Source organism: Nicotiana attenuata, chromosome 10 (assembly GCF_001879085.1).
Source record: "Nicotiana attenuata strain UT chromosome 10, NIATTr2, whole genome shotgun sequence".
Lineage (NCBI taxonomy): Eukaryota > Viridiplantae > Streptophyta > Magnoliopsida > Solanales > Solanaceae > Nicotiana > Nicotiana attenuata.
In genome coordinates this window covers 7,842,402-7,857,180 of record NC_031998.1, presented here as the reverse complement: position 1 = coordinate 7,857,180, position 14,779 = coordinate 7,842,402, and the positions used below count along the sequence as shown (strand labels likewise).

The 14,779-nt window shown below is 35.7% G+C and overlaps 1 protein-coding gene across 1 annotated transcript; it reads right to left on the bottom strand.

Moving 5' to 3' along the window:
• LOC109232974 (dynamin-related protein 3B-like) lies at nucleotides 2,271-14,386 on the bottom strand. The gene is made up of 20 exons (XM_019398680.1): nucleotides 13,676-14,386; nucleotides 11,868-12,150; nucleotides 11,760-11,788; nucleotides 11,563-11,664; nucleotides 10,060-10,128; nucleotides 9,918-9,977; nucleotides 8,876-8,989; nucleotides 8,648-8,696; nucleotides 8,363-8,472; nucleotides 7,712-7,804; nucleotides 7,484-7,576; nucleotides 7,266-7,403; nucleotides 6,754-6,867; nucleotides 6,562-6,657; nucleotides 6,390-6,432; nucleotides 5,923-6,071; nucleotides 5,680-5,826; nucleotides 3,620-3,672; nucleotides 3,285-3,384; nucleotides 2,271-2,900 (listed from the first exon to the last, which is right to left on the bottom strand). The coding sequence occupies exons 1-20, from the start codon at nucleotides 14,057-14,059 to the stop codon at nucleotides 2,640-2,642; spliced, it is 2,487 nt and encodes an 828-aa protein (XP_019254225.1). The 5' UTR covers nucleotides 14,060-14,386; the 3' UTR covers nucleotides 2,271-2,639.

Here is a 14,779-nt window from a genome sequence, read left to right as displayed (position 1 = left end):
AATACAATGAAATACAACGAGATACATTGAAATACAACATAAAAAAAAGACAATGAATACAATAAAATACATGGAAATAGAGCGAGATAAATTGAAATATATTAACAGAAAATTGAATTTGCTCAGCCCCAAACACCGTAGTCTTCGTTCAAGAACAACCATAATATTGTCTCGTCGAGAGGGCCGCGATTCTGACTCGAAACGCTACAGAATCTAGGAAACTTCCAATTTCTTTGCTAGGCTACGAGGAAAACACCAAGTTCGTGCCAGCAAAACCAAATCATGTCAAGGATATGACTACAGACATATTCATGTTTATCGCCTATGATTTAATTTCGTTTCACATAACTGGAAAAACTCCATTTGTTCTACATCTTTTTGGCTAGCTGGGAGTTGTCAAAGTAACTCTTCAAACCTTGGCACTAGATCGCCGAAAAACTCTAATTCTGAAGTAGAGTCTTCGGCGGTGGTGAGGTTGAAGCAGAGTCTTCCACGGAAAACTCTAATTCTGATGCTTTGCCGGAGAGTTCTGGTAGTAAGATGAAGGTCTAACATTAGAGAAAGAGAGGGAGAATAGATACAGGGTAGGGGATACGTGATGGGATAGGAGAAATTTGAGTGAGAGAGGTAATACAAAGCTTATTTTTATAGCTTAATGGTAGGGGTGACCATAAATAGATATTTGGCTATAAAAAATCAAAATTAGCTATGAAATATAATTTTTTAGAAGAGTATTTATTTAAAATAAATAAGGTAAGGTATCAACCTTTTCTACAGGAGGTAAACCTGAAAATAGAGGCACTTAATGACTGAAATTTTGGATAACTAAGACACAACCTTTATTGAATACAGCCAAATAAGGCCTAATCACCCTTTAACACTAAGTGGGCCAGTTAAGTTAGTTCTCCTCTATTTAATTTTTCTACGAAAAACTTACACAAATGTCCCAAATAAATTTCAACTTACCAACCTCTAGCCATTAGTCATAGATTTACCAAAACTAGCCAACAAAAATTGAAAAACCAAATAATAGGATTCTTTCTCTCAAAAAATCACATGCAAAAATCACCTTCCATATTTTTAAGCGTGATTAGCAACATTAGATACAAGACGAAAAGGAAATTTCATGGACGGTGTAGCAAATAAGGTGATGAAATACAAAAATTTATACAATATTCCAAAAATCTAAACAAAAAAGGAACTTTTTCAATGGGTATAGTTGAATTTCATTGAAAATATATAGATAAGTCAATATACAAAATCTGAGTAAGATTGGAGGTAATTTGGACTGGTTTTGCATCAAAATTCGTAATTAAATCGAGTTCAAAAAAGTCTTCTGCGACACATGTATCAAACATGTATCACATGTATCTCACACACAAGTATACATAAATATACATGTGATACACAATATACATATGTGATACACAAATGATACACAGTGTGATACACATATCATTTTTTTTCATGTTCAGCTATTACTTCGAATTTTCAATTCAAACCACCTCAAAACTTCACCAAATCATCCCAAAACTGAGATTCAAGCTCCTTAAGTTGTGCCCAATCTATTCTAATAACACTCACTCAAAACAAGCAAAAATTTGATATTTTTTTGCTACAAATAGCTAATTGGCTAATTTGGCTAATATTAGTAATATTTTATCAATTGGCTAATTTTTGTAATGAGCTACTTATAAATGGACATAGCTGGTAATTTCCCTTTTTTTTTACCTAATGATATGGTGTTTGATTTACATAACTACACTAGTTTGAATTAGAATATTTTTAATTAGTGTTAGTGTCCATTTAATTCCAGTATTAATCCTTTGTTAGAAAATTTCACATACTATTTCTATAAAAGTTGAATTTCCTATGGAGGGAAGGGCCGTTCATTGAAAAATTATAGTACTACGCAAATAGATAAAGATCAACAAAAAAAAAAAAAAAAAAAGGTTGTTACATATGAACTCCTAAATCCCTTTAATACAAGGGAAATTCTTGTGTTGTGATAGAGAGGTTCAATGTTTTCAGGTCACAAGTTTAAGCCTGCAACTTTTTGTACACGACTCGATTGAATCTCCTGGGTTTAGAAATCCTTAAATTGAAATTCCTACATCTAAAATTTCTGCCATAAATCTGCACAAATGTTTTATAAAACTTCGACCATGTAAGTCCCCAGTGGAGTCACTTTTTCAGGTATACACATTCACATTACTACTCTACACTGAAGAGGAATATCATTGTGCAGAAATTTACAAAAAAAATCCCCAAAATAAAGGCATACTATACATAAGTGATGATATTTCCTATAATCGTATTGATAAAAGTGTGAAAGCAAATGAAGGATTGAACACAAAAATTGATGGCTAAATACACTTGCCAATTATCATACCAAAAGGCCACAAACCTAGCCTCATCCTATGAACAAGAAAACTCCCCGTTTATTTTTTCGTATAGCTTTTACAAACAATTGTTTATAGTTAACTAAAGAGAGAAAATGTGTCTGGTTAGCAAACATCACAAAGAATAGTAGCTCTCCACTGCACCAGCAGCCAAGAGGGCTTGCGATGATGGCGGAGAGATCAAATGAGTACTCTCATGAATGGTCACCCCCTGCATTTCTCGAACCTTCTATACACCTACTGACGATAAAGGCCAAAATTATGCCCACCGCCGTTAGAATCTGCACCACCATGCATTGGTGACCGTAGCTCCCCCGAATGGGATGCATAGTGCGATCTAGAGTTAGGAGAAGTGGTGTATGAATCAGTTGAGCCACTGCTTGTATTGTACATTGATGATGTTGGAAGCCCGTGAATCCTTGGAAGGCCCGTTTGATCCGTACCCAAGCTGTAGCCCCTTTCAACTGTCTCAGTATCAAGTGGTAACTCCTCCAATGTCTGAAAACCAGAAGTAATAATGTCATAATAACCCAAGCAAACCTAGAGAATGATGACAAACTGAACATCTTAAAGAATCTACACCACTAGGATCCACTTACAGACGGTTTCACAAGGAGTAGTACAATGACAAATAGAATACCCGACAGAACAGATTTCGTAAGGAGTATAATGACAATGAGAAAAAGGCAAAGTGCAGTTACGAGTTAATGTTGTCATACATCTTCCCAACTTAAAACAAGCTTTTCTGCTGTAGTTCCTAAATAAAGCCTAAAATGAGATGCAACTTATCAAAACCATAAACATTCTATCGAAAAGCTTAGTGAGCCTTGAAATGTAATATATGCAAAAATATACTCCTAGTGATGATGGTGATGATGTGACCTTGGAAGCTTGCTGAAGAACACGAAGTGTCTCTCGTGTACGCTTTCTCTTTGTGGCTATCTCATCAGGTTCTTGCAACATTTCTTCGAAGAGGTTGTCTCTGCAACACATAGTAAGCAGCATTGATAAGAATCACAAGTACATTTGAAATATGTAGCATTGACTTGGCTAAGCTGCCAGGTGTTAGAAACAACACACAATTAGAACATAAGCACATATAATGTCATGCAGCACGAAGCATAATGAAGGATCAATGAGCCACGATCCGGCAGTTCCAGTTATATAAGTTTAGTCGTCAAGAATGAGAAGAAAAAAAGAAATTCCACTCCCAATACCTGTAAAGTTTCTCGATAAACACATTGTGGAGATCTCTTTTGGTCTGATTTACCTGGAGCACGGATTAGCACCAGTTTTGTCAACAAAAGAGAAATGTGAATCAAAATTGAAAATCGTATAAGCCTTCTTATTAGAAATTGAAAACATAGCACCTTGAGTCTAATAGTGCTACATAGGGGTGGCAAAATGGTTCAAAGAAAACAGTTAACCACCCATGTTATCCACTAAAAAATGGGTTGGATAATGAACTTTTTAAAAACAGGTCAAATATGGATAACCATATTATCCATTTAGAAAATGGATAACCAATGAGTAACCAATGAATAAACAATGGGTCTAACTTTTACATTTGTAAAGCCTCAAATTGGGGGTTCCTCAAGTTAGGGAGACTAAAAATTCTCCCAAAAGTGATCATATACAAGAAGTCATGGATAATATGGGTAACCCATATTATCCGCCGGTTAACCCGTTATTTATCCGTATTAAATATGGGTCGGATCGGATAATTGATCCGTTTTTTCATTATCCGTTTTCGACCCGAACCATATCCGACCTGACCCGTCCGTTTGCCACTCCTAGTGCTACATCAAGAAGAGACAGCAGACACTTTTTCCTCCAATTGGACATTTAGAAAAATTGTACCAACAAAAGGTAGTCAACAATTCCAGCTATACAGAAATTTCCACCGCATAGAATAAAGAAGTTTACATTTTTCACAGAGTAGGAACTTGACTGATCAGTACTAGACAAAATAAGAAGTTGGTTGAAAGTAAAAAAAAAAAAATTACTTTTCCCAGGTAAAAAATTAGCCTCTTAATTGTTCGCAGAAAACCAACATTAACACTAGTTCCCTGCGCTTTTAGAATATGACAAAAGCAGATTAGCATGTTCATTACTCCATTTTGTCCCCAGGTTGTGTAAAATCCCTTGTTTGCGTATCACTACTTATTCTATGTCAGTGGCTTGTAGTGCTGAAAAATTTCTGCCTGAAAGAGTACATCCTTTAGTAGGAGATAAGAGAATGCGACTAGATGGAAGAACTTATATCATCATTTAGGGGTCGTTTGGTAGGATGTATTAGATAAAATAATGCATGCATTAGCTTTGTGTATTAATAATACCTTGTTTGGTACACTTTTTGAACCTATGCATTTGTTATGCAAGCATTAGTTATACACCCTATTTGGTATTATCCTATATGCATAACAACTAATGCATAGGAAACCATGGTATTAACAATGTAATGGGTTTTAATGGATGCATTATCTCAGTTAAAGATGAAATTGCCCTTAAAAATTTATGCTTGATTAAAATATGCTATTATATTAATACAAGTTTGATGTAAAATTTGTTACAGCAATTACTCCCGCTATTTATATCTATACTCAGCCAATTTCTTCATTGTAAATTAATAAATATGTACTCTACTACTACGTACATGAATGCACTTGTAATCAACTCATTTTTCCTTTTATTTTTTTAATTCAAACTTTCTATGCCTAATAATCCAAGAAAGTGAGAAATAAAATTATATCCCTATTAGATAAATAAAAATACATAGCAGTATTTCTTTTTTTATAAATAAATATTCAACTCTATACTACACTATAGGTAGACAAATCAAATAATTCTTTTTTAAACCTTTTTTCATATAAAAGCATTCCTCAACATATGTTTCTTCTAAAAAGATAAAGTATTGGACTGGCTATGAGGGTATTTTTATAAATAAACAATTCTTTTAGAAATTGTGCAATGCTTTAATACATCAAACCAAACAATGGATAAGAAATATGTCAAGATAACTAATGTCAGCATAACTAATGCAAGCATAACTAATACCGGCATTACTAATATGTCATATTTAACATTATTCTTATGCACCCTACCAAACAACCCCTTAATTAGAACAAAGAAACTGCTAGAATGTTATGTTTAGGAATCCTCAAGACTACCAGTAGATAGAACAAAGAACCCCTAAGCACAATTCCATTGAAAGGCTACTCACATAGATGTCAAAAATATTTCAGTAAAGGACCAAGTAATTGCTATTCATAATTACCAGAAAATGCATGATTGCTTTAGGTATTGAGTCTTCAATATTCTTCCTGACAATGTCATAGTATGACCTCAATAACAGTTTTGTGACGGCAATTTCAATAGTCTCCTGGTCTGAATGAGTTTCTGAAGGCCTCAAGACACTTGGGGGCTTCAAACAAAACATATAGAGATGTTATGTTTGATTTTGTCACCAACTTAATCCATAAAGTACTCATACAGCAGAGAGGGCCTTCCAAACACATACCTCTCTCAAGTGGATCATTGAGAAAGCATGATCCATGCTCTGTACGGGATCACTAAACGGCTTGCTAATGAAATTGTCTTTCACAGATGAACGATTGTCCGGGCCACCAAATATTGATGATATCCCCCAACTTGAACCAACATTTGATCCTAATAAAGAAATATGTCAGCAATGGCTTGACAATAAGAACCAGCAAAATATTACTTCCTAAAGATAATAAGGAGTCCAGAAAAAGGAATGAATTCATAATAAGCAGCAACAGAAAAGTTCATGGTGCTTTTCGAACTAAAGAGTACCAAAAGATACACAGGGGAGGACTTTTTCATAAAGCCACATTGGCAAACGGCTAGAATCCTTGTACAAAATATTCATTCCCTTCTTGTCAATCAAAATAACTAATAACTAATAACCCATGTAGTGACACGTGTATGAATGAATGCATCATGTATTACCAGATGGAAACACACCTGATGTTGTGGTTTTCTCGACTTCTTGAGCAGGCCGAACAACCTGTTTCCAGTCCAGAAGGAACACTAATCAAGTTTCTTACTACTTGAAATTTTGAAAGCTAGGTGCGATGTCCATCAGGGAGACAAAAAAGATACCAAGCTAGGAGATTATGAAGCAGAAAAGGCCAACCTGATCAGGGACAAAACCACCAACTGATATGGCAAAGATAGCACGTGATTTTAGACTTCTTTCAGAGGTTGGAGCTTTTTCTAAATCTACTCCATCCTGGGTATCAATAAGCAAACAAAAAACTATCATCAGTATGATATAATTTGCAAGACCAATTGCTGAAGTCTATGAAACAGCAAATGAAACAATTACTTTCAGCCTGGGGACAGGTGCAGCAATCCTAGATGACTTGACCTGCTGTAATGCAATCTCCACAGCTTTACTCCCACCAATAAAATTTGGATGTGAAGTATTTATGTAGTCCATCTGCAACAGAAAAATATATTTAAGCTGAAGCAATATACAAATTTTAACAGCAACAGATACATCAAAAATTTGGTGATTTGCTAAAGCAAATTCACAAACTTTAAGATGCTTTGGAACTTTGAAATGAGCTGTTCTTTATCTGAGATATCAGATGAGCATAGACCTAGACTCTGAAACCATTAGTTCACTAGAAATGCAGAGCAATCAATCACAAAATTCTATTATGATCTGTCAGAAGAGAACAGCTTCAAATTGATGCTAAATATTTGAAAACAGTTGACACTCATCGATCAAGTCAATGAACTTGATCATATATGCGAATGTCGATGTGTGTGTGTGTGTGTGTTGTATTAGGTATAAGCAAAACCAAATAAAACACCCAACTACTTTTGGCATACCTCCATGTCAATAATGTGTCCAATCATTACTTCTGAAGGTTCCAGTCCATGACGCAAAAAATTTCCTACAACCTCATCCATACGCTTTCTCAAAATTGGAAACCGCTGCAACTCATTAACCATACATCTATGGCTCATCTACGAAGGAATCATTCGGGTTAAAACAGTAATTACAAGAATGCATTACCCAGAAAAAAAGGTACTCAACATTGGCCTACTTTTATCAGCTCATCATATATAAATTTTGCACACTGAAAACTCGGTTCCATTAGACGTGCTATTTGCCTTCGGATAAGAACTTCAAATGGGACCTACATATTTACAAAATAATTAAAATGAAACCAACCAAATGACATAAATACTATAGAAAATATTTGATAACGTGTTGAACTATTGGCTCAAAAGCAAAAGCAAAAGCAAAGAACAGGTTAAGCCTTTGGACTTACTTCTGGCACAAATAAAGCAGATTTGGGACCCGTAGCATTTTGAATGGCAGTTCGTATGTCATCATCGGTTAAATCTTCACAAGGATCAACTTCCTGCAGAAGATAGAGAAATCTGATGAAATTTGATAAGCAACTGAACCTAGGATTAAAACTCCAATTATGTGCATCGATATACCAATTTTGCAAAGTTACTGAAAAGTTCTTGCGTCTATCATTCACCTTTTTTACCGCCTAAAAGATTTAGAATTCTTTTTTTTTTATGAAGATTTAGAATTCTTTTACGGCAGACGAGGAAACGATTATTGACAGAAGGAGTTGTCAATAAAAGAATATTCTAAATGAAACACAGGTTTCGGTAATGCGACTATGCTCGTGGATAAAGACCAACTTATGTGGACAAATGATAAAATTATTCACGGATGGTATATGTGCCCACACCCTTGGCAACAATTTAATGCCCAAGAAAAGCATTATAAGCCCATACGGAGTTGGCTATACTCACAAAAGCATACATATTAAGCTATCTATTGACAGAAATGACATCAATGTCATTTACGTGCAAACATTAGCAAGTCTTCAGATGAATTTCAACTCTCTGAGCAAGAAAAGAATAAAAAAGGCATTTCAAAAGTTAATACGAAAGGTGTGGACCTCCAAACTCTTCACAAATATGTTCTGAAAAATGTAATGAATTCTTGCTCCACCAGAAAGCTCAGAAGTTGACATTTCTTCATTTTTTCCTTCTATCATGGAAGAGAATGCTGTTCTCGAACCAATGAAAAAAGCAAAAGAAAAAAGGCAGACGCTGTTAATGAGGTTAGGAGGTGTAAATGGTCAATTAATATGATATTTTATACTAGAAGGCAACATCAGAGATAGCAGATAGAATCCAATACAGGACTATTATCGAATATTGCAAGGTTTAGGCCACATTACCTTCACTGTACTTGGAAAGAATGTTCAGAAGGAGAGCACCCATACCAGCCTAGATTCAGGGGATTAGCACAAAGATGTTAATAAATAGTTCGGAATACTAGCTGAACAAGCTACAGTAAAACTAGCAGATAGAAACCTTCCAGGACACAATAACTGGTATATGACAACAAACTCCCCAAAAATTTAGGCCAGTGCATGGTATAACTTAGATAAGACCAAAGCAGTTACCTGTGACTCTGTGATCTCCCCATAGCTAGCATGCTCCTTTGCGACAGACACAAGTGCAGCACTAATGCGTGATTTCAATCCTGGAAGAAGGGTTTTGATGTGTCGCACCAAAATCTGCATTAAATAAGACTGTTCAAGTTGCTTTGTGACGTAATCTTATTATCCACACAAAGCTAAAGCTACCCAAGTTATATATGTTTTTAAAGCAATAAGATGTCCCATACCAGAACTGGAAAGCAAACAGCAGGCATGGAAATTTGCATTTCCTATGGGACATGATGGCTGGGATTGTGGTGAAGGTGGGTGGTAGCCAATCATCTAACTGATGTAGAAAACAGTAAAAAGACAACAGGTATCTGTTGCACAAATGCAAGTACAAAGGTGCAACCATAAATAGGAAAGACAGCCTTAACATGTCTTTAGAGAAAATAACCCCAGAAATAAAAGGAAAAATCACAAGACATGACTCTGGTCCAACATACACAAAGGCAAGTATTAGGAGACCACTTGACACATAAGCAACATGCAACTAGAATTTGTCATACAGAGAGAGCGTCCAGATTATGATGTTTGTTTTCAAGACGAAATAAGCTGCTTGGTAAAACCCCGATCACATATGCAGTGAACCCAAAAAGAAAGGTAACACAGACTACTACGCCGACACATGTATAAATGTGTATGCTGTGCTTCTCATCTGCCAAAACAGACTTGCTTACTGTGTAAAAAACCTTATTTTATACAAGAGCCAGTGACAAGACAAGCATGTCTAAGTATTTCTGAACACGACGTTTTGCCTTCCTTTTTTTTAATTCAACATGTCAATTACATTTTAAAACTCAAAATAATTAGAGGATGAAGTCATGAAACTTATAAGTTTTAAATTGATTTGGAGATATTTTGAATATGTAACTGAAAAATACAATGTGTGACCTTACTGTGGTTTCATGTTTTTGATAAATATCGGTCCTACAAAGATGTATTGTATGCAATGTAACAACCTAGTAGAAGATGAATCACTGTTACTTTGACCAGCAGAGATTACCTGGTTCAACTTTTTTGCCAATTGAGGTACACCACAGCGATCAGCAAGATCACTATATATCTTCAAGAAAAAATCAATAAAACAGGAGATTATTAATGGATATAGACATGAAATCAACTAATAAGAGATGGTAGAAACATACAGGACGGCTGCGGAAGAACTTTTCCTCAGCTACAAGAGCATCCTTAATACTCTGGTTCTTCATAATATCCTGTTTTAAATAATTCAGCTATAATATTATAATCTTATAAAGCAAGTATATACAAATATCTATGCACATATATGCACACAGACACATTTATAAACATAGACTGCTATCGGCTAAAGCTACTAAAAAGTGTATTAGGTAGTGCTACTCATATGTAGCAAACTGTTATCTTGTTACCCTTTACTTTTTTCCCTGATGAACAAAATCTTTACCTTGTACTCATAAATAGTAATAAATCCAAACTAGTACAGGCAGCATTCAAAGTAGATTTGTTGTATATTATGCACTGACTGCTAAGCTCTTCCGCATTTGAACACAACTTTTAAGATTTTCAAGTTTTTTCACTACTGCAAAGTTGCACTGGATCTTGACCTCATTATGGTCCCTTTTGGTGTTCAATGGCTATAAGTTTCTCTACTTATTCATCTGTCCTTTGGGCCTATTATAGGGTGGTATAATGCCTCATACTTTTCTCTTTTGGCACAAAAGAAAAGAGTGCAGAGAGGAATCATAGAGGTTGCCAGTTTATTGCCTCTATCATGGATTTAAATATATGTGCTTCAAAAGTAGTGTTTCTTTTTTCCTTGAATGGTTTAGTTGTGTCGCCTTAGAGTGCTTTTAATTATCCTTAAAACTAATTGTACCAATCCATGATTCAAAATAAAGCATTGGCTAGTGGTATTCAATAAAGATTACTTTGCGTTCAAAGAGAAAATCACACACAACAAAATGAAAGCTAGTAGCCCAAGACCAATTTAGCAGCCCAGAGACTATAAAAGGAAAAAAGACCTGAATTGCACCCCATGCTTCGGACATGAAGATAAATATGCAATCTACCGCACAGCATTTGAAAAATAAGTATTGCCGGCATTACAGAATTCCCTATGAAGAATGATAAGTTAATTGAAAAGAATAGAAAATGCCATTACTTTACTCATCTTCTTCATTTTGCACCTCTTTGGATTGGGCTAGAACATCAGGGTCAAAATGAAAAGGCTCAAGTGTGAAATTCTTGAATCACAGAAAAACTCCAAAATTGTGCTTGTCCCAAAGTTGAAGCATTGTTGTGCAAAGATGACCACGAAATGATCAAAATCACATATCTCAAAAGGTGCCGGGTAAAATTTAGTACGAATGTTGAAAACATGCACTTAGATAACCGCGCCCAAGAAAAGAAAACTTGCTAGAGGTGCCTCTCAGAGACCATAAAAACTGTACATATCCATGAAGAATGCGGACAAATTTTTCATTTTTGGTTCTACACCCATCACAACATGCCTATAAGAACAAAAGGGTTTTAAAAGAAAAATGATAATCACAGATGCAACTCCAAAACATAAATATGAAAGCTCAAAAGTGACAAATCAAGAGAAAACAAAACTAAATGTAAATGAGATAAACTATGTTCTCCACCAAAAGTGTAACTGGATGTATTACCTCCTGACAACGATTCACTACACCAACATAACCAAGGCGAAGGGGAATCACTTTTCCAAGTAAAAAGTTACGAGCATCAGTACCCCTATCCATGATGTCCAACTGCAGAAACAGTGAAAATACAACCAAGTTAAAACAATTACCTATGAAGAGATATAATCAACACAAGGATGAAATTCATTTCCTTTCACGCTGACCTTTGTGATGACTCCAATGGTTCGATAACCTGCAAGAAGAAACTCTTCATATAAGAAAGCACCTGAACAACTAAACTCCCTAGCATAAAATATATTGTTGCAACATACCATCAGGGTCAGCATTCCCAGCAATCTGAAGCGCATCCGAGTTGGCTAAGTCAGAATTTGCCGGTGTTACAGCCAAAATTAAGCAGCTTGGGAGCTTAATATACGACATTATCATTGTTCTGATCCGAGCTTCAATATCAGAAGGCTGATCTCCAACAGGCACCTTTGTTATGCCAGGCAAATCCACTAGAGTAATATCAAGGACATTTGGTGAGAAAATTTTCAACCGTATCTGCTTGTCTGAGATACCTTTATTTGCTCCTACTTCGCGTTCTGTCTCCGCCTAAAGCCCATGATGAAGGATTGGGAGTTAGAAAAGAGAAAGAATTACTGAAATATCAAGGAAAGGAATCACACGGATGTATTATATTGGCCGTCCTTCCCTCATGAAATCCTTGCTACTGGATGTTACTATGTATATATTTCTACATCAAAATCGATGGTCAGTCTATTAACAATCTTCTTTAACCATAACTGATGCACAGACACGAAGATGATCTTAACAATCACAACCACACTGTTTCTCCTTGCCCGTGTCAAGGAGACACTATCTTAGAATACAGCTTACCATATAGATCTGTTATATATTACAGGTAGAGCATTGTCCTTTTGAAAGATAACTACATTCGCCTCAGTTCTTCAACTACCTAATGTTACGACCAAAGTGAATCCTATGCAAGAAAACGAGAGTCCACATTGTCTACAAATTAAGATGAGTGGTTCTCAGGACGCGCACAATATTATCTACCCAGGAACGCTCACACCCATAAGACAAAGGAGTGAACAGATCACCCAATCAATAAACTACGCCTTGGTCAAAAACTAGTTGAAGTTGGCCACATGCCCTCTATATCCATTCCACTTTATTCACGCCCACTTCATTGCAATACTTAATATTTTACATCTTTCAAGATAAATCAGGTGCTTTCTAAAATTGAATAGATAAATGAACTGGCATAAAAGAATTAAGAAGTGTGATAACTAAATGAATGCACATCATAACAACAAAAGTATCTAAACCTGTAATAGCACTCAAGAAGATCAGGGGTCAATAAAAACTTGTGTCTTATGAATAAGCCCCTCAGCTTCCAATGATCACTGTAATAAAAATCCCGCAAAACAGAATAATTCATAAGAGCAAAGAAGATCCCGTAAACAAGTACGGGTAATGATAGGCAGGGATACGAACAACACTTTCATTAACATTGTTACGTTCTTGATAGTTATAACCTACTATATTGGTTGATTCGGTATATGAGGCTAGTTAGGATTTAGGACATGGACTAGAATATTTGATATTCAATGGAACTAACTACTTTCCTCTTGGACTATATGCATGCTAAGAAAATTAAAAAAATTACATACATTCCACAGAGTACCCAATTTAATCAGTAAAGACTTATCTGCACCCTGTGTTTAACTTAATAAAAAAAAATCCTTTTTCAACCAGGTGTCCACTTTGGCGTTTGGGGCCCGACTAATCCAGAATCGACCCACAAAGTCCCAGGTTCGGGTAAAACACTCTCTGGCACAAAACCGAGACCTATGGTTTAAGGATGGAGAGGTACTTACCACCCTACCACAAACTTTGGTGGTATATCAAAGTTAATTTAGCAGAAGAATAACTACAATAACCTAAAGCTCCCACCTTTACTACAATACCACAACCGAATAAACTGAATAAAAAGTTCACATAATTTTAGAGTTTAAAGAGTCATGATCAAAACTTTCAAATCTCAATACAACAGAATGGAGTCAAGATTTTCATTGCTTCTAAATTCTAAGTCTAACATACAAGTCTTGTATACCTGAATCTCCCTACGAATTTCATTGAAATCAAAGAAACGCTTGCCAGGATGGTGCAAGAACTCTCCCCATTCCTGTTCATCAGCAGCATCATTAGGATTATTAGGCTTGGTTTGAAGGAGTTGTAGAACAAGAGGGCGCCTCGTACATATATCAGAACCTCTAGGCAAGAAATCGCGACCTACGAGCGCCTCAAGCACACTTGATTTCCCACTACTTTGACTCCCTACTACAGCAACCTGCGGCAGCTCAATTGTGGATTGACTTCCAAGCTGTGCGAATATGTCTTGGAGTTTGTTCACTATCGGTATCACTGAATGACCCAATGATGCCGCCGCCCCCGCCTCCGCCGCCGCCGCATTGCTAGTGCTTGATTCTTCCGCCATGGCAATTTTTGATTTAGAGCAAAAACCCTACAAAGTTTGATGTTTGATGATTTAAAAGAAATTTTTCTTACTGGCCAAGAAACCGCACAAACCGAAAATTATTGTACAAGTAATTTTCCAACCTACATACAATACAAACTCCTCACTTAAATATGAGGAAACCTAGAATAATTCCTGTTGGCAATAATAAAACTCTATGAAGATTGGGATATAATGGAACTTTATTAGATGAAGATTGGCATACAAATTCCTATTTGCAAAGTAATTTCGACTTGTAACGAACATTGCTTAATTAGTATGGTTTCATTTCATTTGATGTAATTTCGTAATCATTAATATACCATGCTACTCCCTTTGCTTCAAAATAGGTGATTTATTTGTTATTTTCACACTTTTATAAAATTTGGCTCAAAGTAACAATATAGAACAATAAAATAGACAATAATGTAGAGAGAAAGAAAGGAGAGATTCTTATTTCTTCTATGTATTCAAGTGTGTACAATGTGATGCCCAAACCCTCTATTTATAGGATGATATAGGTAATACAAAGGGACTCCATAAACATGGTATTAACTATTGAGAACATGGGGGAAGATCATGGAGGTGTGGGAGTTAGTGGGTGTTACTCCCTTAGGAGTTATGGACATCCACCATAATCAAGGATTTCATAACACTCCCCCTTGGATGTCCAAAGATAATGTGCCTCGTTAAAACCTTACT

Bases quoted from the DNA above. Each gene is read 5' to 3' on its own strand.
- LOC109232974 (XM_019398680.1), bottom strand. From the start codon at position 14,059: ATGGCGGAAGAATCAAGCACTAGCAATGCGGCGGCGGCGGAGGCGGGG. The intron at 6,868-7,265 runs GTATGCCAAAAG...TTTCTGTTGCAG, and splicing joins GACACATTATTGACATGGAG to ATGGACTACATAAATACTTC. The intron at 6,072-6,389 runs GTGTGTTTCCAT...TTTCTTTATTAG, and splicing joins CGAGAAAACCACAACATCAG to GATCAAATGTTGGTTCAAGT.